This window comes from Equus przewalskii, chromosome 4 (genome assembly GCF_037783145.1).
Source record: "Equus przewalskii isolate Varuska chromosome 4, EquPr2, whole genome shotgun sequence".
In the NCBI taxonomy this organism is placed as follows: Eukaryota; Metazoa; Chordata; class Mammalia; order Perissodactyla; family Equidae; genus Equus; species Equus przewalskii.
In genome coordinates this window covers 4,542,036-4,565,799 of record NC_091834.1, presented here as the reverse complement: position 1 = coordinate 4,565,799, position 23,764 = coordinate 4,542,036, and the positions used below count along the sequence as shown (strand labels likewise).

Here is a 23,764-nt window from a genome sequence, read left to right as displayed (position 1 = left end):
ACCCACGGTTTATCTCATCTCAGTATTTTAATTTGAGGTGTGATAAGAAACACGTTCTGACAGGACATGCCTATTAGAGTCAGTCCTCAAATATCGCGCCTTTCCCAGTGAAGGTTTATTCCCTAAACACTCAGCTAAACTTTTTTGGCTTAAGAGCCTCAATTTCCTCAGATTCTGCCATGTCTTATGGGTAATAGGTTTTACAGTTTTACTAACTGCCATGGAAGGAAGCGTTTTCTCTCATTTGGCTTTTACTACCATTTTGGAGCCTAAAGAGTTAACTGATTTTCATTTTGCTCCCTCTCTCCATATTTATGCTTATGTGTTTTTTGATTTTATATACTTTCCGCTTGACTTTTACATTGTAAATAAGACTAGAGGTTCACTTTCCCATACATGTCAAAACTTTGATATTTTGGCTCAAAAAATCAATGAAAGGCAGATACTGGCACCCAGTTTAAATGTAATTCAACATCTTTTTTGTGTTTAATTTAGAGTCATCATCTCCCAGTGATTTGAAAGTTATAGGTCTGATACACACACACATATAATTTAATTCTCATTCTGTTATGATTATTCAAACCCAATACTGGGCAAAATTTGTACTTATCAGCAAGAAAGGATTCACAGTCTAAGAATGCGTAAGTGTAATTTTTTTCGGAGATTAATTACCACTTCAAAGTTCTCTTGATTAAAAAGGAATCTTTTCCCGTTTTAAACTCCCTTTCCCACAGATTTACTCATTTTTCACCCCTGACATCACCTTTTATTTTTTTGCAGATTTTTTTTTATGTAAGCCAATTTTCCTTGAAAAGTACTTATCTATTTTTCCATTTAGTTCGAAGGTTTGCAGATTTTCTTGGCCAAATATTCTTGAAGCTGTTTATTACGGCTCACTAAACAGAAGTAAGAGCTAAAGTTTAGCGCACGAGCTAGGAAACTGGAAGTTCTGAGTTGTAACCTGATTTGCCACCTAATTGTGTTGTGACTTCAAGTGACCTGCTCTGCTAGGAAGATGCTATTCCCAAGGTTCAAGGTGATTCTATATCCATTTTGTGTATTTTCCTGATTTGTTTTTAAGATTATTAAAAAGTATTAATAATAACTAGTTGAGCCGGATTTAACCAAGAAGTCCTGAGAGATGTGTGAACGTGGGCCTCCACTATCGCAAAGGCACAGCACTCACGCTTGTCGCAGGACTGCCGGCTGCAGCAGCATCTAGCCCCTTCTTAACCAGCTCAGCACCACTCAGGGCATAAAACTGTCTCCATGCCTGTTAATGAACAACCACAGGGCTGTCGTCAGAGATGTGAGCCGGAGTGACTGAGTTAGAAGTCACCCAAATGCACATAGCAAAGTGATGTTGTAAAGAGCTAAGAAAGCGCAAAACAGGGGAAGATTGGAAAACAAACTGGTCTCATAAACTGAATGTTAAGAAAGCCATGGTGAGAGATGTACGAGACAGTGTTTCTCAGAGCGAAAGAGGGGGCCTCCTGGGATCAGGGGCCGATTCCACCCTGGACTGGAAGTATCTGTGCTTTACTAAAGAAGGTGTATTTACAGCAGCGACCTTGGGGTCCGGCATGCCAGATTTGACCTCAGGCTCCTCTTCTTACTGAGCCCTGGACAAATTACTTGACTTCTACGAATCTGAACTTTCTTTTCTAAAAAAGGAGGATAATTAAACCTCCTTCACAGGGTAATGGAAGGATTAGATGAAGTAATCTGACATTAGATAAAAAATAGTTCTCTTCCATTTCTCTCACAACATCAACATGCATTCCTAGGAGGCAGTTTGCAGAGGTTAAGTGCTGGGACTCTGGAATCAGACTGTTAAGTCATAGCTCTCTCACTTATCAGCTGTGTGATCTTGGACAAGTTGCTTGACCTGTCTGTGCTTCAGTTTCATCAGATGTAAAATAAGGATATTAATAGTACTTTCTCCATAGGGTTGTTATAAGGGTTAAAGGAGTTATACATAAACTTCTTAGGTCAGTGCTTGGCACATAGTAAACATTTTTAAAGCGTTAACAATAGTTCTTCTTCATTCTTTCTAGAAGCGATTCATTGTGGCTTAGGTTATAGTCACATAACTGGACAGGAAGAAGTGGTAACAGCCTTGCCAGCTGTGAGCGAGTTTCTGGCCATTCCGCTGGAGGCAACCTTGCCGTCAGGAACAGGTGGTGCGGGTCCTTGCTCTCCAGCTGGGGTTGGGGACCCGCGCAGGGCAGCCCCGGGCCAGGCTGCCTTGCATCCAGCCTTTGTTACTGACATTGGGCACATTAACATTTCTGACTGTTTCCTCCCTTGTGAAACGGGGATAATTTTTGCCTCTCTGCGGGGGCGTGAGGATTAAATGTGGTAATTCACCCGCACCCAGCGCAGAGCGGCGGGAGTAAAGATTATTACACGAAATGTATACAGCGGTGGAACCTTCGGAGATTCTGAAGGAAGGGAGACCATAGGGCAGCTAGAAGTGGGCCCTTTCTAGCTGTCTGAACTTGGCCCGGGTAAGAGGAAGAAAGACAATCTCTTTCTTTTGCAACGAAGTGACTACAGAGGTCTCTCCTGGGACCAAGCCTTTCCCCCTCCCGACCCCACTCACCCACCCCAAAATGCAGGCAGACATCATGCCTGCCAATTTTATAATCTGCTCATTTCTGTACGCGCGAGTCTAGCTGGGCTTGGTGGCAAGCCCAAGGTGGGTGGGGAGAGGCACTGAAAGCTGGCAGCCTTGCTCCCCATCTCCGGCCGCCGCAGGGCCCCTGCCAGCCGCCCTCGGTTAAAAACCTGCTTTTCCTTTCCCTTCCCCGCAGTCTCCCGGGCAGCGGCTCCTCGCCACCCGCTTCAGTCGCCGCTGCCAGCCTCGCCCCAGAACGTTTCCCCATCCCCCCATTTCAGGGACCCGGGTCGTAGCTGACATTTAAAGGAAATAAACACCGATTTTAAAAATTACAACCATCTCCGCCTCAAGAACCCAGCAGCGCGACGGACAACAGTCCGGCGAAGAGCGCCTGTCGGGTCTCAGCCCCGCCGGCCCTTCCTGCCACACCAGTCCCCACACCCGAGCAGCACAAATCACCACTGCCAGGCACCGCTCGAAGCTGCCAGTTGCACTTTCGCTTAATCTCGTTTCACAGCCTCCACCGGGAAGGCTCAGCCGCCGGGGCGCGGCGCGGGGCGGGGGCGGCGGGCGGACGCGCGGCCCGGATGGGAGCGCAGCGCGGGGGTCCTGTGCGGCTCGGGGCAGCGGGTGACCCCAGCACAGGCGCGGGCCGCTCGGGCTCCGGGGCCGGCGGCGCAGACAAAGGAACCCGCGCCGGCGCCGGGCCCGCCGCCGCTCCCCTGCCCCGCGCCTCCTCTCGGGGAGACGGGGACATCGGAGGGCCAGAGGGGCCGTCTCCTCCTGCTGCTCCTGCAGACAGCCGGCCGGCAGCTTGTCTGTCTCCGAGGCGGTGCCGGTCCTTACCGTAGCTGCGCAGACCCTGAGCCCGCGACAACGCCCCCTGCCCGCCCCCGGGCCCCCCAGGTGCGCCCCCGGCTCGGGCGCCGGCCCCTGGAGGCGTGCGCCCTGGCGCGCGAGGTGCGGGCCCGAGGGCGGGGGCGGGCGGGCGCGCGCGGGGCGGCGCGCGGGGCGGGGGCGCGGCCGGGACACGTGTGGCGGCGGGTGGGGGGAGCCGCGGCGCCCGGGGCTTTAAGAAGGTGTGGAGGGGGGCGGGCGCTTTCCCAGGCCTGGCCGAGGGGCGTCGCGCACAGAGGCGGCGGCTGACGCGCTCCCGGCGCCCGCAGCCCCGGCCTCAAGAAACTTTGGGCGCCGCCGTCTCCCGCGGAACTTCGCGGCGGGCTCCGCGGCCGGGCGCGCTCGGTCGCGGCCGCCGCCTGGTCGCCGGCCCTCCGCGCGGCGCCTCGGTCCCGGCGGCTCCGGAGCTGGATGCGCGCGCGGCGCTCGGGGCGCGCGGCGGCGGCATGGAGCGCAGCGCCTGGGCCCCGCGGACCTGCCTCCTGGCGCTGCTGCTCGGGGCGACGCTGAGGGCGCGCGGCGCGCCCGGCTACTACCCGCGCTTCTCGCCCTTCTTCTTCCTCTGCACCCACCACGGGGAGCTGGAAGGGGATGGGGAGCAGGGCGAGGTGCTCATTTCCCTGCACCTTGCGGGCAACCCCACCTACTACGTGCCCGGACAAGAATACCATGGTAGGTACCGCAGCCGCGCCGCGCCCTGCCGCCCGGTGCGCCCGCGAGCGCGGCTGCTCCTCCTTTCCTTCTTGCAAGGGGCCGTTTCAGCCAGAACGCAGACGACCCCCCGCAACATCGCGCTCTCTGGAGGGCGAGGGAACAAAGTTAGTGGAGCATCGGCTCGCGAGTTAGGATTTGTTCACTGGTCCCCGCGCTCCCCTCCGGCGTCTCTTGGTCATGGGCCGGTGCTTAGGGGAAACGCCTGGGAATTCTTGGGGCTGGTGGCTTTCCCCCTCCCTCCTCGTCCTCGTTCCTGCAGCTGACACGTTGAATGAATCCGTGCATCTCGCTGCCTTAACCCAAGTCCCTGGGTTCCAGACCTTTGTCCTGCTCCCGGTTCCCCTCGAAGGGGACCCGGGTAGCGTTGGGGCTGATACTGGGCTTTGCGGACGGGCTGGTGACAGGTTGACGCGCCCGGGTCCGCGGCTGCCCCACGCCGTCGCCTGCCCGCCGCAAACTTCCCGCCGCCCCCCGGCGGGGGGTCCCTCTCCTTCCCCGCGGCGTCACACAGCCCTCCGCTCTTTTAAGAGTATCCTTTAAAATGTCGGTAATGGATGGTTTTTCTGGTTCCTGTCTTACTTTTACCATGCTGCTTGTTTTTCGAGCGATCTCTGTGATGTTTGTTAATGACTTTGTCTTTTATCTGCACAGCTTTAATTTCCAGGTAGGGGCGGGAAGTCCCTTGTAATTTACCTTTATAATTTAAAAGTGCCTTTAAAAAAAGACCATTGTGGAGTCCTTCGTCAAAATTAGACATTTTCGAAGAAGTAGCATTTAGCTCCGAGAAATATAATTTTATATAGTGCATGTATTTTTAAATCGTTTACGCTAGTAAATCGAGTATGTGGGAAAATAAAAAGTGTCTATTTTCTGTATTTCCGCTGGAACTTCTGAATATTTCGCTTCCATGGAGCTTTTAAGCCATGACAAGCACTATTTAATTAGAATTTCAAGGCAAGAATACTCATACCCAACCAAATAGAAACTATCGTCTAATAATCTCATAGGTTCGATCTCTTGTAGGCTAACAATTATTGACGTAGCAGGAGATAATCCACGGAGCAGCTGGCATTTCAGATAAACATGCATATGAAAATGATAAGAATACTCAAGTTTTCTATTCTTTTAAAACCCTTCATATCTGCTCTAAAAGGTTTAGCCTAAATAAATGCTTTCTAGAGGTTTAAAACAGTGCTTTTCTAACTTTCTTGTGGCATGGTGGCAGCCTTAGTCTGTAAAGCAGGAGTCTAATTCCGTGAAATTTGAGACTTTGGAAAATTAATTTTGTGTAACTAGTCCCTTCTTTAATAAAAGCACTTACCACATTCTCTTTCCAAGAACAACCTGGTGTTTTTCTGAGGTCACGAGAATCAGTAAGAGGGAGGACCAGTCAATATGATGACAACCCAGACCTAACCCAAAGACTGCTTGATTAATCCCGTCACTCAGAGGGACCTTTACCAAGGGTGCTTGCCTGTTATTAGCTGTAAGGGAGAGGAAGTGAGTCAAGGCTGGGTTAAAAGCTATGATTGTCAGGTTGTGATGGAAGACCTCGTGATAATACAAAGCTTTATTTTTTTTCTGTTTTCCACATTCTTTGTAAGGTGCCAGCATAGAAAATTTAAAAATGCTGGAATATGACATAGCCTTTGCTTTTGCTATAAAGCTGGCAAATATAAGTCAACCTAAGACTGACCATAATCACATCCCTAAGTCTGAAAAGAAATGGATGATAGAGTAAGAATAAAGTGTAATGCTTCAAGTTGAACATTAGGGGGGAAAGTCTCAATTTCCACCTCTTTTCCACCACCAGGAGAGGTAGAGAAATTTTATTATGTAAGTTTAAGAAGATCAAATTGTTATCAGTTTTGAGAATAGCTAGTGTCAGGTTTTAAATTCCTGTTCCCTGTTTCATCATATATTTAGATTTTGAAACTAGCTGTAGGCCTTCAGTAAGAGTTTTTCCCTATAAAATATTCTACAGGTAGAAAAAATGCTTAAAAATGAGATAATGCTGACGTGTCTCTTTCTCTTTTACACTTTTGAAAATTAATTATCTAGCATCTTTAGATATTGAACTGCTCATAGGAACACTTAACCTAATATGCTTTTGTGGTTGGCCCGTTTTATATGAGACCAAAATAGAAGCTCATTCAGCCAAAAATTTTTAAAGCTAAGAGATCTGTAAAATATTAGCTTAAGACCTTATTTCTAACCTTCTTAATCTTTGAAATGTAGCAGTTACGTCAGGAAAAATCAGTCTTATCTACAATTCACATTGAACTCGGCATTTGGCGGAAAGGCGTTTGGGTGCAGCTTATGGTTGTCACTTTTTACCTAAAAAAATGCACCGAGCTAAAAGTGGTGTGGCCAATGGCACCTAACACAGAACATGACTGTGGATCAGGCTGCGTCAGCTGCCCTCTGAGACTTGTGCTCTGTGGCAGAGCTCGCTCGGCACGTGACATGGAGAGGTAGATGTCAGTCTAGAATAAAAGTGGTTCAGGATTATGGGTCTTTGTGTGTGTCATATTTATTTAAAGATGTGTATTGAAAATTTTTTGGAAAAAAACAAAAATATACTAAAGAATTTGAAGCTTGTGTGTCTAACAGAATCGCCACGTATTTCCAACGTTAAGTAGTATATCCACCTATTTGCAGTTTTGGCAACTCTGTAAACAGCACATAGTTACTTCTCCCAGTTCTCATCTCTTAATTTAAGGGTGCCACTGGTCCCTCTGTTGTCATTCCTATATCTTTTAAACTCTGTCGCCTATGATTCTCTAGAGATGGCATCGTTAGTCACAATGAACTAGGGTATCTTTACTGAGTACACGTCAGTGTAGAAACTCAGCAAAAAGAGGTCTCATATAAATCATGTTGAATGAGAAAGGTCTCAGGGTCAGAACATTTTCTTTCTAGAATTTCTTTTCTTTGCTCAAATCCCAAAATATGGTCAATTTCTGCAACATGATTTCCAGGCCCAGACCGGGAAGTTTTTGGAGAAAGTTGCGAATGATGGGAAAATAGGAAATGAAAACCTAGATGGTTCAGTAGGTAGCCATTCCTCTTTCCCAGCCGCGCCTGGCCATTCACTGCTCCTTCTCCTGGGGACCAGCGCAGAACTGTGAAAGAGGCAGAGGTTGAGTTGACGTGTGCAGCTTTCCTTTCCCCTGATAATCCCCCTTCCTCCCCACTCCCCTCAGATATCTACCTGCCATTTCTGTTTACAACCCGCCTCCCCCAACCAACTTCTAGTGAATGTGACTTGTCAATATTAAGTTCTCCCACAGTCTTAATTACAACCGTAGAAAGATGTTTTCCTCTTTTTATCTAAAAGAATTTGGGCATCACTGATCAGGAGAATAATATATTTTGAGATAGGAAGACTTTTAGATACCCCGAAATCAGGTCGTAAGGACCAGCCTGCTCGCAAAATTGGCTTTACTCAGTCACCATCAGAAAGGAGAGGTCAGATGTCAGAAAAAGCAATGTCCGTGGAAGCCAAGCTTAGGTAAATGAGTCTGTGGAGGGGGCTTGAGCTCTGGTGAGGCAATTTATCTGAATTTCTAGAGACTGGAATCCCTGTTGTTATGGTGGCGTAAGGAGGGGCAAGTGCTCCCTTACAGTGAAAAAACATGCTCTGAAACATTGATTGAGAGGAAGAAATTCTGTCTTAAGCAGAACTGAATCGGTGATATGCCATGATGCTTTCAAAAGGGAGTTTTATTGTATTTTGCAAATCCAGGATCATTCGTGGTAGCTCTTTCATGCTCCATTTCCACTCCATTATTTATTTAATCATATTGTGGGGTGGATGGGAAAACCAGTTCCTGCTGCTAAAACTGAACCTAAAAAAAGATACGATCAGGATAAAGTATTTAGGGCACTTTGTTGTAACAATTGCTGGTATTACTATTATATGCACATGTGTTCTGGAATCAACTGGTTGCTGTTTAAAAATCACCGTTCAGGGGCAGTGCACTGCAATGACCTTTCAAATACAGGAGTGATGTGTATGTCAGACGTAATTTCTGGTAGTATCCTGCAGGTTCAGTTCCTTTCAGAGGAATGATTTTATTATTTGAATTAAAGGGATCTGCTATTGCTAAGGTAACTGTGTTGTTGATCAGGTGGGTGGTTATTTATCCTTGCTGTGACTCACATTCTGGAATCGGCATATTTAACCTCAGAATCATTTGTCAAATGCAGCTTATAAGTCAACTGCAGCTGTGTCCTGTTTGTACATGACTATGAAAATTGAGGATTTTACAGTGTTTTGCTCTGCTTGTCATGTATTTCATCTCACTCTCTACCATTTGTTTCAAACATATTTTACTCATGTGGTTCACACTGTTTCTTAAATCATATAAATCTTATTTTAATTTATATTCCCTGTGTGAGTTTCAATTTCCACCATAAACTGAAAATTTTCAGAATCGTAATTGAAAACATCTCATTTAGGCGGATATTCTTCCTTCTTCACAGCACTACTCACTAGAAATTATTTAATTAGAATACTTCCCTTCAATCTTTATGAATCTTTAAAGTATTATTTTTATTTTCATTAAAAATATTAGAGAATAAAATAAAAAATTGTATCATTGTAATCATAAATTTTTTATAGAACTGTCTTATTCCAATAAATTTTTCGTTTCAGCTTTAAAAAGTAGGTGATAGGTATTTTAACAAGATTTTAAAATCAATACTATTGAATTCCAGATATTTTCATTAATTAGTTTTATTTGAAAGAAAATATCTGAAATCTGTCTTTGATTTATTTTTTCCCTCTTTGAAATTGATCAACTTTATAAAATGCTCTAGGAACCTTACATTATCAATTATTTAGGATATGTTGCATATTAAGCCATAATTGTTCTTCTGAGTATTTCAAATGTTACTTTGAAACTTATTTATTATGTCTTTAATTTTCACAAATAGTTGCCGATACACTGACCCCTTTATTTCAAATAGGCTTTACATTTGAAAAGCATTAATAAATTGAGTAACCAATACCTTTTGAACATTTGCTTTTTAAAAGACTTGTATATATTCTCACACAAAAATATGAAGTTCTTTAAGTCATATATGTATATAGAAAAAAGGGATGGCCTTCCACTCCATCAGGACAAGAAGGAAGGCAGGGTGCATTTGGTTGGAATGAACAGGTTCCCTAGGAACAGAGAGAAGTAGTTTAGGTTATGTCTGATAATGACATAACACATATATAAGAAGGGAAATTCATTTATCTAAATATTTTGGTTTCAAGAAACATGTGGGTGATTAATCCACCCCACCAATTTGAGAGTCATTTACAAAATAACCAAACTCTATAATTTCAGTCTCATCCATCTTAGACAAAGAAGTGTTAAAAACACAGTTTCAGAATTTGGAATTGAATTTTCAAATATGAAGATCCCGTAATGACCGTTCAAACACAGGAGTGGTATATTTTTTAGAACAAATGCTTCTTGACTCTCAGGAAATTAGTCCCCACGAGGTGATCTCACTTTGGTGTCAGTCGTGTAGCTCAGAGAGTGATTTTCACCGTGGTCACCTGCCATGCCCATCTCATTGAAGGCAGAGCTTCTGAAAGGGTGAACGCTGTGCCCACGGGTTAACCAATTATTTCTAAAATGTGTGCTTCTCTAGAATTATACGTATTTTTTTCTTTCTTTATTTGATTCCCTGTAGGAACCAGCTATAGTGACTAGACTAGGGAGCGTGCAGAAGGGTTGGTACAAATGTACAAATGTTAATTTCTGGTTTAAGGCAGTTCTAATCATTCAAAAGACAAACTAGGGTACTCAGATAGCTTTTGAACGCCACAAAGAGAGAGTTAGAGAAACTCCGAGCTTCCAAAGTGAGCATTGAAAACCTAGTTTATCTTTTAATGCTTAATTAGCTTTCCTTAGAAAAAGAAAGCTTTATTTTGAAAACAAAATAAATTAAATTTTACCGATTAAAGGATTATTTTAAAGTGTAGGAGAGTTTGTGAGTGTTTGCAATAGCACAGGTCTGGATGTCCGCTGGTGCCCACATACCAAGTGATCTGGAAAAGAGTGATAGTGGTTTACCAAGAAGTCCTAAACTCACCTCAGAATCGTCTCTCTTGGTCTTTCCTGCTCTGTCCCTCTCTCCTTCCATTTGTGTCTCACCTGCTTTCTCCCTTGCTCCCTCTCTTCCTCCTCCAAAATTTTCTCATTGTCTTTCCTCTTTTGCTCCCTTCCACTGTGTCACACGTCCTTGCTTTTCCTCTCCTCTTTCTTTCTCTTTTCTGCTCTACAACTCTGTTCCTTTTCTCTTTCTATTCTTTCTCCTTTTTCTTTTTCTTTCTTCCTTCAGATTTCCTCTTGTCACCATCTTTATTCCTTTTCTCTCCTCTGACTATAACATAAAAAAATATCTGGACAGTTGTATCAATTATTGTATTTGTTGGATGTTTGCAGTGATAGAAGTAGATGAGTAGGCTTTTATATTACTCTCTTAAAAATTAATGTTATCTTTTTGTGACATGCTTACCCCTTTAAAAAATCATGGGTTAGTTATTCCTAATGGAAAACCATGCCCTTCATCCTACACTGTAAGATCTCTCAGAAGCCTGGAGCTGTTCAGTTCTGAGTTAGCTACTTCCCCCGCTGCCAGTTATGTGGTCGAGCTGCAGAATCTGAGGTTTGTGCACAGAAGCGCATGTGTGTATACACCGTGGGCGAGAGTTGTAGAAATTAGAAAACTGCATGGTGAATTAGCTTGAATCTAAAAGGCAGTTCAATTTGGAGGTGTCTTGAGTGCTTGAGTGCATTGAGTGCACAGAGACTTATAATAGATTGATGAAGGACAGTCTCTGTCATCGCCTCGGTCACCTCTAGTCATCTCACTCACTTGCTTGTCTCATCGCCAAGGTTCCTAATTTCAGTTGCATAGCCGTGGAATAGTCATGCCACCTTTTTTAGGTGGCTGGCACTCAACAGACAGGTCAAAAAAGCCGGGGTCAGGGAGCTTGGTATAAGATGAACATTAGATTGGGAGTCTAGAAGGGAGGTATGTCGCTCTGGGGTAAGTGCCACAGTCTTTCTTGAACAAGATCTATTTTATTGTTTTGTACTATCTGAACTCTAATGTCTATCCCAGCTCAAATATTCAAAGATTCTTTGGCTAAGATCTCAGACTTGTTATACTAAGAAGAGAAGTCCAGAGAGGCCCAATGATGTAGCGGGAAGAGTTCAAGCTTTGGTGGCAGAGAGACCCACATGCATATCCTTTCTCTCCTGCTTATTAGTTGTGTGCCTTCAGCGAGTTACCTATCCTCTCCAAGCCTCAGTTTCCCCATTTCTAATGTAGAAATAATAATATCCATATTTCAGCGTTGCAGTTATTAAAAAAGGTAATGCATATAAAGCACCTGGCACGCAGTAGGTGTGTCCTAGATGGCAGTTGTTATCATATGGTGCAATCATCCAACATTAGATAAGGATGATATTTGAAGCATTATATATGTAGATAGGAGCCATTGCTTCTGTCTGTTCATTTTGTGCCTTGTCAATATGTGGCACATTTCAAGGGAAATTCAAAATTGATTATATTGAAGAGGATCACAAAAAGTAGGAAAAAAATCCACTCATAACCAAATATGTATGATCAAAAAGTGCTTCCCAGCCAAAATAAATGTATGACTTGCCTAAAACTGAGTTCATTAGTGTAGATCTAGTCCAACCAAAACTTTTAGTAATTTAGCCAGTTCCTAACTTCAGCCTTCCTGTTTCTAAATTGAATATTTTTCCTTAGTTGATGGTCATGATAACAACCAAATTTTGTGTGTTTAGATGGTAGTCTAGGAAAGATGCCAAGATAAGTAAACATCAACTTCAGTTTAATGTATTTTGTCAAATCCTATAATATGTATGTCTACAACCCCATGTAAAATAATTTTAAAATACAAAATGATTTCAGTCAAATTAGAACTGAGAGAGACTGGTTTTGATAGTAGACCCAGTGTTTACTGGGTCCTGGGAGACTGACTAAGGAAACCTAACCCACAGGTGGTTAGCTGGTGAAGTGGAAGGCTAGTTCATTTATAATAAAAATGCACTTGTCAGAATAAAGGCGTTGGCTGGCCAGTGCATTCCGTCTGTCCACTGTAGCAAAACTTCTCTGGATGGGCACACGACTTTTAGTAGGTTGGAGCATGGAGTTAGATGATCTCAGTAGCAGATTCCAGCATCTGTGAAAGCTTCTCCATCCAACTCAGGTCAGCTGGTCTTGTTGGCATCATCTTCCTTAGTACTGGAGGAATATTGTCCTGTTTCTAGACTCCATAATGCCTTGTTATGTGGCATACATTGCTTCTTGTCTGCCTAGTGGTCACGAGAACTCCCTTCCTTGCTAACTGCTTTTGTTCAGAACAACTGTGTATCCAGTTAAAATTACTCACCTCCAAGGCTCCCTTGCTGCTGTGAAAGGTCATGTAATTTACTGAGATGAAATCGAAGTCTACTGGGTGGGGTCTTTGAAAAGGCTATTGATAACGTTGATAAAGACGATTTTTAAAACGACCCAGCAAATACTTTCTTTTTGCCCTACCCTAACCTATTTCTTTTAGCCGGGAAGTGGTACAGCCATCTGGTGACCTTGAGGATAATGGTCACATGCCAAGGATGGTGGACCAGGGGTTTAGAAGGAGCTTGGGTCTTTATTCGTCACTTTGAGCAGGTGTACCAGCCCTGGAATACCTCTTTTGTACTTCTTGTAAGAAAAATTACTCCTATTAAGTCAAGTTCCTGTTATTTGCGGCTGAGTGTAATTCTAATGAATATGCATTTCTTCTAAACATACAGATGACCCAGTTTATATGCTCTGTTAGGTCAGCCACAACTCATATCAAGCTCTGAATTGCTCTTGTCCTCCCCTAGAATGGTTTTGGGTCACCTTTATGGAACAAGGGTGTTTCTTAAGACACTTTTGACAACATATCAAAGTATTCCTCAAAGTGTGCTACTTCTGCATGTAGAAAAAATAGTGTATTTTCTGTTAGCTTTTCTAGTAATGCTTTGAGAAGGTAACCTGTTCCTGACCTCCGATTTGTGGAGTTTCCTATAACTGACAATTTATGTAAGTTGGTTTCCTTTACAGAACTTTATTTCCTGAGAGTCCTCTCTCTTTAAAATGCAGTATCATCGTGTGTAAATCCTGTTGACATTGAAAATTCTTAGATGTGCGCCATGATTGTGAATGTGGGCTCTGCCCCGACCTTCACCTTGTCTGTTATGTCTGGCTCAGCCTCCAGGACCAGATCCAACATTGTCATTGCTCTTGCCTGCCACATACCGACAGAGGAAGCAGGCCTTGTGGTCTTACCTTCAGGAACATGGGATCTTTTCGTTGAGGCCACCGTTGTTATGACTGTCAGAATATCCTATGATCATAGCTCCTGTCCTTTTCTTACTTCCTTTTCTCATGTAAGCCCTTCCTGTGTTCTTATCCTGCACAAAATGTTCTATGGGTAGCGATTGCGATGGAGGACAGTAGTTGGTTTTAGGAATTTCTAGAAAAAGTGGGTTCCCATTCCAAGCACTGAGACTATCATAAAGAAAAAGGCAAATCAAAGACTTATAAATAAATTAATAGCAAAAACATTAATAATATCAAACCCTAAAGTAGCACTTACTGTGTGCCAGGGGGGCGTTGCTGTAAATGCTTTACATACATTAATTCATGTGATTCTCACGACAACCTCATGAGGTGGGTACTGTTGTTCTCCGTTTTTGGATATAGAAACTGAGTCACAGGAAAGTAAGTGTTTTGCTCAAGATCGCAAGGCTGCTATGCCAGGATACTCAGTCTTGTCTTGCTCCAGAATCCGTACTTTTAACTGGTATGCATTTATTTTTAGAAATGATAATTATCTCAGGAAAGGGATAATGATAATAAATAACAGGAGATATTTTAAGAAAGAGAAAACAAGGAAGTAAAAGCTAATTTTGTTGTTTAAAATAAAGATTGCAAAATCAAACCAGAAAGATGACATCCATGCCAAATAAGACCAGAATCTGATCGTTCTCAGTGTGCCTCGACTGAACACCGTCTTCCAGATAACACGGACGCCGTTTGGTCTTCTGTTGACCTGAGAGAGCTGACATGCCTTCACAGTACGAGGATGTTGGAAATACAAAAAAGTGATTTGCACGTTTTGTTCAAATTTATTTTTAACATTTTGATTAATGTGATTTTTATGAACATTTGAAAGTAAATAGGAAATTTGTTCTCTGACTCACTAATAGAACTTACATAGGACCTGAATACGAGAGGAGAATTATATATAACCTTAGACCTTCTAAAAGATTTTCATCGAAGATCATCTATTTGTACTCTATGTCTTTCTTCTCTAGGAAATTCTTCTAAATGGCATCTGTCCACAGGTTCAGCCTATGAGGATGAGCGGTGTGGTGCACAACGAGGGTTTGGGTAATAACCCCGAGCTTTCCGCAGGGTCTGACCTGCTTGCCAGTCAGAGGTCTGCTGTCACAGCGACGTGACACCCGTGGCATGCGTTTGCTTCGTACTTGCCTTTGTGGGTTATTTTTCATACATGGAGCAGATCTTTAAAAATCCCTTTCTGTTGAGCTCATTTGAATGAGAGAAAAAGAGCAGCTGCCCAGCAGCCTCTCTGCCCTCCGCCCCCCAGTAATTCATCCCCTGCCACGGGTGGCAGAGGCCGGCCCTCGGCTTCGCAGCAGCCAGGCCAGAGTGACACATGAGGTATTGCAAGGCTGTCAGCATCTAGAGCCGAGAAGCAGGGTCTGCCCTGGCTTCTTATTTCCATTGGTGATAGGGATGTTTCCTGATTTGTCACTGTTAGAGTTTATCCCAAAGTCTGCCGTCAGATCCGAACTGAGGTCCACTGACCCCTGGTGGAAGCTAAATCGGGGGGAGGAGGACAGATCAGAATGTAGAACCCACAGAGGGGCTCAGAGGGCCTGAAGGGAGGCCCATACTTTCACTCCGAGAGAAGAATTTGCCGCATTGGACTTTAACGAAAGGGCAGTAGTCTTTGTAAAGATATTACAAAAAAATGTAGAGAAGGCCTCACATAGATGTTTTCGTTTCTCCTTTAGCATCCGCCCTTGAGCTGCCTCCACTTGTAGCTCTAGTGGGCAAATCCGTTAGCCTCAGGCCAGGTAGGAAGCCCTAACACTGCTTGGCTAATGATCTGACCTGACGCAGGTATTAAAGCTTTTGGAATAGTTCTCTCGAACAAATGATTTGTGTCAGCCTTTTAACAGAAGTTGGGCGGTGGACACTTCAGTTCCAAATAAATTGTGAAATATGTTGAACATGTAGAAAGCTACAATAAATGAAAATTCAAAATTGGCATCGCTAATGAATACCCAAGGGATGCCTGTCTCTAGTCATTGAAATAAAATGCAAATGCTCTGGAGATGAAGCTCTTCGCGAGTGTTAAGGTGATGCTCACCGATTTGACCTGCATCGCTGAATGAGTTTGCTCTGCTAGACAGGTTTGTCCTGTCCCAGCTGTGTCGGTTGTTCCCAGGAGTTTCTACAACGTGATGAAAAAACACAGCCCTGCAAACATAGAAGAATAGGAAATCTCGAACGTGGCACGTGCTTGGTTGCTACCCTGTAGAAACTACCGTAAAAAAAAAGGTCCAGCACTTCCCTTAATTAAAGACAGAAGTTACTGGTGAATAAAAAGACTCTTTGTCCTTAGAAATGTTTGTCAGTAAAAGAAACATTTGTAATTAGAATTTAGGGATGATTATTGGAATATTACCAAATAAAAGAATTTCTTTAGTTTTTATTTTGCCAATATGATAACGGCCTCTAAAGCTTTGTTTTTACTTATGTTCGAAAATTGACCCACTTGAAGATTTATGAGTTTTGTTAGCAACCACAGAGCTGTACAGGTTGAGAGTGGCAGGTGTGCCAGGGTACTCCGGTGGCCAGCCACAGAAGCTGGCTCTGGTTGACTTGGGCTAAAGAAGTTTAGTAATAGGATGTGGGTTAACTTGCAGAATGGAAGGAGAATCCGAACATTAGACTTAGAAATGATGAGAGTGGATCAAGGAGGAGGGCGTGGTCAGCGGCTAAAGGAATCATGGGGGTGAGAACCAGTGAACAGACTTTCATTTCATTCATCCCCACAGTTGGGATGAATCCTCTCCAATTCCTCTTCTTCTCGTGTTACTGAATTTTAGTTTCAAATTCCTGGCACCACAAGTCTTATTGGCCTAACTGAGGTATGGCCATCCCACTGTGATGGATGTTGGCGTGAGAGAGGTCTCTCTCCAAGGGAAAATGGAAGTGCTGTTACCCAAAAGGAGGGGTTGTGGATGCAAGGCAGGCAAAACCAACAGATGGCTGCCATGGTGTTCAGGAAGTGTATTTAAGGAAAGAAAGATGTGGAACGACCTCTGGGATTGCAAGGTGCTCTTTACAGCACAGGCCACATGGGGAAGCGGTGTTCTCTCGGGTACTGTAGCCTCCTTCATGAGACGTGAGGATTTTAGTGACCTTTTTGGGGTAGGGCGGAATTATCCTCTTATTATACACGTAGATCTAGCTTAAAAGTGATTAATCATGCTTTTGTAGTTTGTGAAAATGTCGAATTCTCTTCTAAAGCTGCACACTGCAGTAAAGACTGCCCGTCCTTGTGCAAGAAGCCCATTTCTCTGGTGTGTGGCTGCTCCTCTTCATTTCACACCCCCGGGGATCTGACATTCATGACCTGCAGGGGAAGAGCAAAGGTAAATTAGTGAGTCCGTGCCTCTGCCTCCAAGCATCCCTGTAGGAGACCATCCCTCATTCACCAGGAGGACGTCAGAATGCTGCTTCGGTCCTCAGCTTACCAGGACCAAAGCAGCTCTTAGCACGGGTGTTCGTCCCTTCTCCTTCACCCACGTTCATCATTCGGCTTCTGGGATCTCACCCTCTCCGGGTCTCTCCCTAGCTCCGTGGCTGCCCCTCCTCAGCCTCCTTTTCTGTTTCTTCCTCCCCTCCCTGACTCCCTAGTGTGGGGGGCACCCAGGGCTCCGTCCTTCCTCGTTTTCTTCTTTTCATCTGGCCTGTCTCCCTAGGAACGCCATCCATTCTGATGCCATCTCCACGCTGGTGACTCCCGCACGACATCCTGAACTCCTGTATCTTATTCCTTATTCAGCATCTCCACTTGGATGTCTATGGGCATCTCAAACCTGATATACCCCAAAATGAGCTGCTTGTCTTCCCTCACCCTGCCATCCCCCAAAATAGGTCCTCCTGGGGCCTCCCCAACACCGTTAATACCAGCTGAGTCCTTAGAGTTGTCCATTCCCAAAACCTGCTTTCTCTAACATCTCACAGCCAATCATGCCTAAGTCCTTCTGGCTTTGCATTAAAACACACACAATCTGCGATTGCTACCACCACCTCTCACCTCACTGCTTTCCCTGCTTCCACACTTACTCACCTTCATTCTAGTCTTAAAACAGCAGCCAGAGGGATCCGGTTAATACCAAGATTGTGTCACTCCTCTGTGCCACACCCAGGGCACCTGTACCTTTCAGCAAGTTGCCTGGAACAGCCCTGGTCTGCCTCTGTTTCCCCCGTGTCCCATTCGGTTTAGCATTTTTACCAACGAAGATGCCAGAATTTGAATGATGAATTCTATCGTGGTTCTAGCCATTCTTTTCATTGCTCCCCATCTCTCTCTCTCAGAAAAAGAGGAAGTCCTTGGCATGGCCTGTAAGGCCCTGGAGCACCTGGCCCCTCTGTTACTTTTCTGACCTCAGACTTTACCACTTTCCTCTTGCTCTTCCACTGAAACCATTGTTCTTCAGATGTGTGAGAGCTCAGTGCCCTCCCAGGGCCTCTTCCCGCTTTCCAGCATGCTGTTCCCCAGAGAGTCCGCTGCTTTCTCCCTTCGTGATTCAGGTCTGTATTCACATGTGACCGCAGGGAGGCCTTTCCTGACCACGCTGTCTCAAACCATGGCCCCCCTCTCCGCAGTTCGCTATACCCGCTCCTCGACCCCCCGCGTTGCTCTTTTTTTCTCCACAGCTGTTCTCCTCATCTCTCTGTTTTACTCTTTACCTTGTTTGCTTTCTGCAGACCCTCAGAAGCTCCACCAGGCCAGGGGTTTTTGTGTGTTTTCTTTGCTGCTCTGTTGCCAGTGCCTAGAATGGTGCCCGGCACTTCACAGGCACTTTCAACGTTTTGATTTAATGAATCAATGAGCAGAAACAGCACTTCGAACCCCGTCTGATCTCAGTTCTAGGTAAAATTGTTGTGTGAAAGTGGTAATTCCAAAGTAATTAAAGTCATCAAGAGGATAATTTATGAGATGTATTAGTGAGTACAGTTTCTAAATTCTGGCTGCTTGAATTTATGATAGCAATGTTAAAAAAATCTGAAAACCGTGTTTCTACTTTCCCACCCTCCCAACTTACAAAATTCTCATGACTTTTGTGAGACTGTGCAGAGCTATTTATAGCAGTCTGGATTGGCTTAGCTTTAACTATATGTTAGCATATCCAAAAAAGAGCAATTAGTGACTATAATTATTAATAGAAACCATAATAGACTTTAAGTTCTTCTTCCCAGAAGCTCCTCTGTGCTGCGCCATAAATAAATTTGAAGCAATTTTGATGAATGGGTAGCTAGTTTGTATTTGAATTTTCGTCTGAATGTGAATAAATAATGGGAAGAACAGAGACCGGAATAGCTTGGCACCGTACTCAGCAGATATGTAATAACCTTATAGAAAACACCCAAAAAGGGAAACTCGAAAAAATTTCTCAAAAGATTTTATCTTTTAAGAGAAATCTATCCGGGCAGCGATGCATATACAAAGGAAACAGCAGCTGAGAATTCTGGATCTTCATTAAATTTCACTTATTGATACCTGTGAACTGAGAGGATCAGAGCTTCCACACTTGTGGATATCAACATGAATGTTTCCAGGAGTTATTAGTGAGAATTGCTCAAGTCTGTTTTTTTTAAAAAATTTAATCTACGTTATATTTATTTATTATTTATTTTGTTGAGGAAGATTGGCCCTGAGCTAACATTTGTGCCAATCTTCCTCTTTTTGCTTGAGGAAGATTAGCCCTGAGCTAATGTCTCTGCCGGTCTTCCTCCACTTTGCACACGGGATGCTGCCACAGCATGGCTTGATGAGCAGTGTGTACGTCCGCGCCCGGGATCCGCACCCTCAAACCCTGGGCCGCCAAAGCGGAGTGTGTCAACTTAACCACTGTGCCACCTGGCTGTCCCCAAAGTCTTATAGATAAGATTTAAAATTTTTTTTCCCCACTCTCTTTCTAACATATTTGGATACTTAATTTATGAGTTGGTCCCCCTTTGAAATCAGAGAGGACTAACTCCTAGGGATCTGTGGTGGTGGATGGCCCACAACAGGAGACTGGGTGAGTTCTTCTGGACTCTGTACTTTTATGCTATGTGGCCTTGAGCAGTGGCCTCACCTCTGTGTCTCAGTTTCCTCTTCTGAAAAATAGCAGTGATGATAGTACCTTTCTTGTAGGTTTGTTATGAAACTTCAACGAGATAGTTCATATAAAGAGCAACACAATGTCTGGCAGAGAAAATAGGTATTACTATTGTGGCATACTTGCTGATGTTTCCTATGGGTAAACAGATCTATATTTACTATAATGGAAATTATCATTTTTTCTTTTAACATTATGTGCTTATTATATTGACATTTTTCAAAAATATAATTTTAATAGCTGCATAATATTCTATCATATGGCTATAGCATAATTTATGAATTTATAAATGTTGGACATTTTTGCCATTTTCATTTTGTTTTCAGTGTTATAAACACTATGATAAGTATCTTGGTACATCTTTCCAATTTTGGGACAATTCTTTCCCCCACGTTGTGGTTTTATTTTTATTTTTGTCGTGGATTTTTATATGCACATTATGGTAATAAATTTATGAAAGCAGATGGACCTTTGTTCTTTCGTTCTCTCATATTGCTCTTGTTCTTGGAGAGTCTTTTCCTAATCAGAGACTAGGTAAATTTTCACATAAATCTTTCTCCTATCCTCTTATGTTTTAAATTGTGGATTATAATAACTATGCATTATTGGTGTATTGATCTCATTTGATTCTGTTTCTTTTCTTGTGGGGCAGGTGTCTCCCCTAGAACCACAGAGGCACTCATTGTTGGTACAGCAATCTTCAGCCATCGCCTGCTTTGTCTTAGCTGCTGTTTGAAACGCTCTTGAAAAAGCTGTCCCGTGCGCCATGTGGATTGAATTATTGCGACTGACTGCGGTGGCTGAATGTAAATGCCAGATGCCTTGACTTAAGCCTTCAGGGGACTTTTGCTTCTTTCAACAGGGTTTAGTTCACTCTCCTGCACAGAATTCTTTTCGGAATTCTCATATTCTCAATTGTGAAACGCCACTGGATCAGAGAAACTGCTGACATCATGAATCCACTCTTTTGCTGATGTACTTTTTTGGTGCCAATCATAAGAGCATTTCTATCTAAATCTTGTAGACAATATATTGGCTTATGCCTACATACATTAGCAGTGTGTGAAACATCTACCTTTTTATCAAAGAAAATATTAATAAAACAAAAAGTGAACACAATGTAAAATGCAAAGCGCGTAGGTTTCTTGTTCTTTCTAATTTAGCTCTCAAGCTACTCCTGTTACTCTCAAACCTCACTTTATCCTTTCTTGTAAGCCTCTGTCTGACAGTGGTGCTTGTCTCATCGTGGGCTTCTCTTTTCCTAAATCTAGTGGGGTCGAGCTTCAGGAATCCTCAACGGTTGACTGCCCCCTCTATTCCCAACAGTAGTCAGGTGACTGATGCCAGCAGTTGTGACATGGGGTCACCCATACCTCACCTGCATTCCAGCCCTGTCAGTGCTTCTCAATGGGACGGGGCTGTACCTCCTTGCCCTGTAATTCTAAGACATACTCAGTGGGGAAATTTAGAAAGTTTAGTGATGAGATCCAGTGAAATCCTCTTTGATATGCTCCTGAGGGCTGGCTGAGGCCTTCCAGTGTGAGAGAGGAAACCAGTTTCTGAATCTGATCTACTTGTAAGCAGTTCGTGTTTACTGCATAAGTACACGTAAGACAGGAGTGGCATCAAACTATACCTGCCACTGTCAGCCTTTCTCACTCGGCTAGATGCAGAGTTTCGTCTTTGCTTCGTGGCTACATAGTAGTATATTGTGTGGATATACACAAATATACTTAATTCCCTCTAGTATTTAAGTTTGGGGTAATAAATATAACATTGTAAGAGGTTTTTTTCATTCATGTTCATCATTCGTTGATGTGTGAATACTTTCACAGTATAAATAACTAGAACTGAGATTTCCAGTTCAAAGTTTATTAATAACGTTAAAATACTGATATCTGCTGTTAAATTGTCCACCAAAAACATTATATCAGTTTACACTTTGTCCATTAGCCTATCTGCACATATACTGTAATACTGGGTGAGAATGTCTTTTAGTCTTTGCCAAACCTATAGCCTTGAAAAATAGTATTTTAAAATTACTTTTACTTCTTTGATTTTTAGGTCAAATACTTTTCTTATGTCTCATTACTAAATTGTGTGTGTGTGCGATCCTCTGTGTATATCTATTAGATCCTTTGCTCATTTTTCTATTTTAAAGTTCCTGTTTTTCATATTGATTTGAAGACATGTTTATTAATGTTAGTAATCCTTGGTAATAAATGTTTCAAGTATTTTTTTCCCCAGTTTTTCCTTATCTTTTGATTTTTATGGAGTCAAACTGATCAGTTGTTCCCTTTATACAGAGTGAGTATGACACCGTGTTTGGCAGTGTGGTCTGTGGAATCAGACATGTCTGGATTGTAGTCCTGGCTTTGCTACCTTTATTTTCACAGTTGGTTCTCATTATTGTGTAATTATATTCTATAAAGGCTCTGCGACCCTGAATTAACAAATACTAAACCACTGTTCCTAGAGGAAAGACAGAATGAGGTTCCTCTGAGCCGCTGGGTACATTTTCGTCACTGACCAATACATGTCATTTCTGTTCCATGTGCGTTTCTGTTTAAAGACACCTTATTGAGTATATATTGTTGACTCGTTAATTAACACTGAACGCATGGCCAACAGCACTGTAATTCGTGAGTGAACGTATTCTCTCTGTGACGCACATCGCAGCCTTCTGACACTTAGGAACGCTAGACAGCACTCCAACACTTTGCTTGGGGCCATTTTAAACAGTGAAATCACTAACAAAAAGCAGAAAAATGGGAAAACGCGGCACTAAACAGATGTCAAAAAGGACACGTTTACAGTATGAGACAGAAATGAGAAGGCAGAGGGAGCCCTTGTTCGACCTCAGCTGGGAATGTGCATGTCGGGTGAGGGTGACTCAGGTTATCTGCCACTCTGCGCGTGTCTGTGAACGACCGAAAGCACATTGAGTATTGATTTCGGAGTTAACAAGTGGATGAATTAACAAATAGGAATCTGTAAATAATGAGGACAGACTGTGTACACTGCTGTGAAAGTTACTTAACCTCTCTAAGGCCCCTTTCTTTATGTGTAAAGGAAGATTTGCATGATAGTGACACGACGATGAGATAATGTATATTTGGTATATAGTAAGTTGGTGAATGTTAGCTGCTATTGTATGGTTTCTGCCTTCAGTGATACGCATATAAAAAGCTTCCTGGGCCCACAGATTACAAAAATATTCCGATATTCTCTCTCCTAGAACTTTTAAAAAGTTGAATTTTTGCATTTAACTTTCAAGTTTATTTGGAATTCATTCATGTCTAAGAATGGTACTGATTTGATTTTTTTTCCTATATGTTCTGCCAGTTTTCTCAGTACCATTTATTGAATAGAACGTTTTTCTCCCACTAATTCTTCCATATTCTATTCTATAGTACTAATGATCTTTTACATTACCTCTTCTAATTGAGCATGTCTAGTATATAGGAATGTTATTGATCTATATATATTTTGTATGTAATCATCTTATTGAACTCTCTGAATGTTTTTACAGGTATTTTGCAGGGTTGATTTTTTTTCATTTTGAGGAAGCATTTTTAAGACATTTGAAAGTGAATGGGGCAGGATAGAGGAAAAAGGCAGATTGTATTCAAACCAGAAAGGGATCACAATAACTTAATTTTACATCTCGCTGAATAAAGTTTATTGCCTCCAGGCATTAGGGCAAAAATACTACACTGAAGTTTTAGAATACTTGAATTGGAGGGGTTTCAAACCCCAGCTTTTTAATCTTAGAAGCTTCTCTAATCTAAGCTTCTCTACAAATGCCTCCATTTTATGGATGGGAAAACAAGGATGGTAGGAATACTCACAACATATGAGACGGCGAAAACAACAACAACATTGCTTGAGCTGTCATTACCATGTGCTGGTCCCTTCCCTAAACCCTTTGTGGAATTAACTCATTTTTCAGGAGACCCTTATGGGGTCAGTACTAGGATGATTCCCCTTTTACAGTTGGGTTAATGAACGTCCAGAGAAGTATTGAAAC

General features: G+C 43.0%; 1 protein-coding gene across 2 annotated transcripts in view; it reads left to right on the top strand.

The window, feature by feature from the left end:
* The first annotated feature begins 3,644 nt into the window (after positions 1–3,644).
* The window catches only part of RELN (reelin), a 459,315-nt gene continuing 439,195 nt past the window's right edge, over positions 3,645–23,764 (top strand). For both annotated transcript variants that reach the window (XM_070617061.1, XM_070617060.1), the window contains exon 1: positions 3,645–4,192. In XM_070617061.1, the coding sequence (XP_070473162.1) occupies positions 3,967–4,192 (226 nt within the window). In that variant the 5' untranslated portion in view covers positions 3,645–3,966. The remainder of the gene's footprint in view (positions 4,193–23,764) is intronic.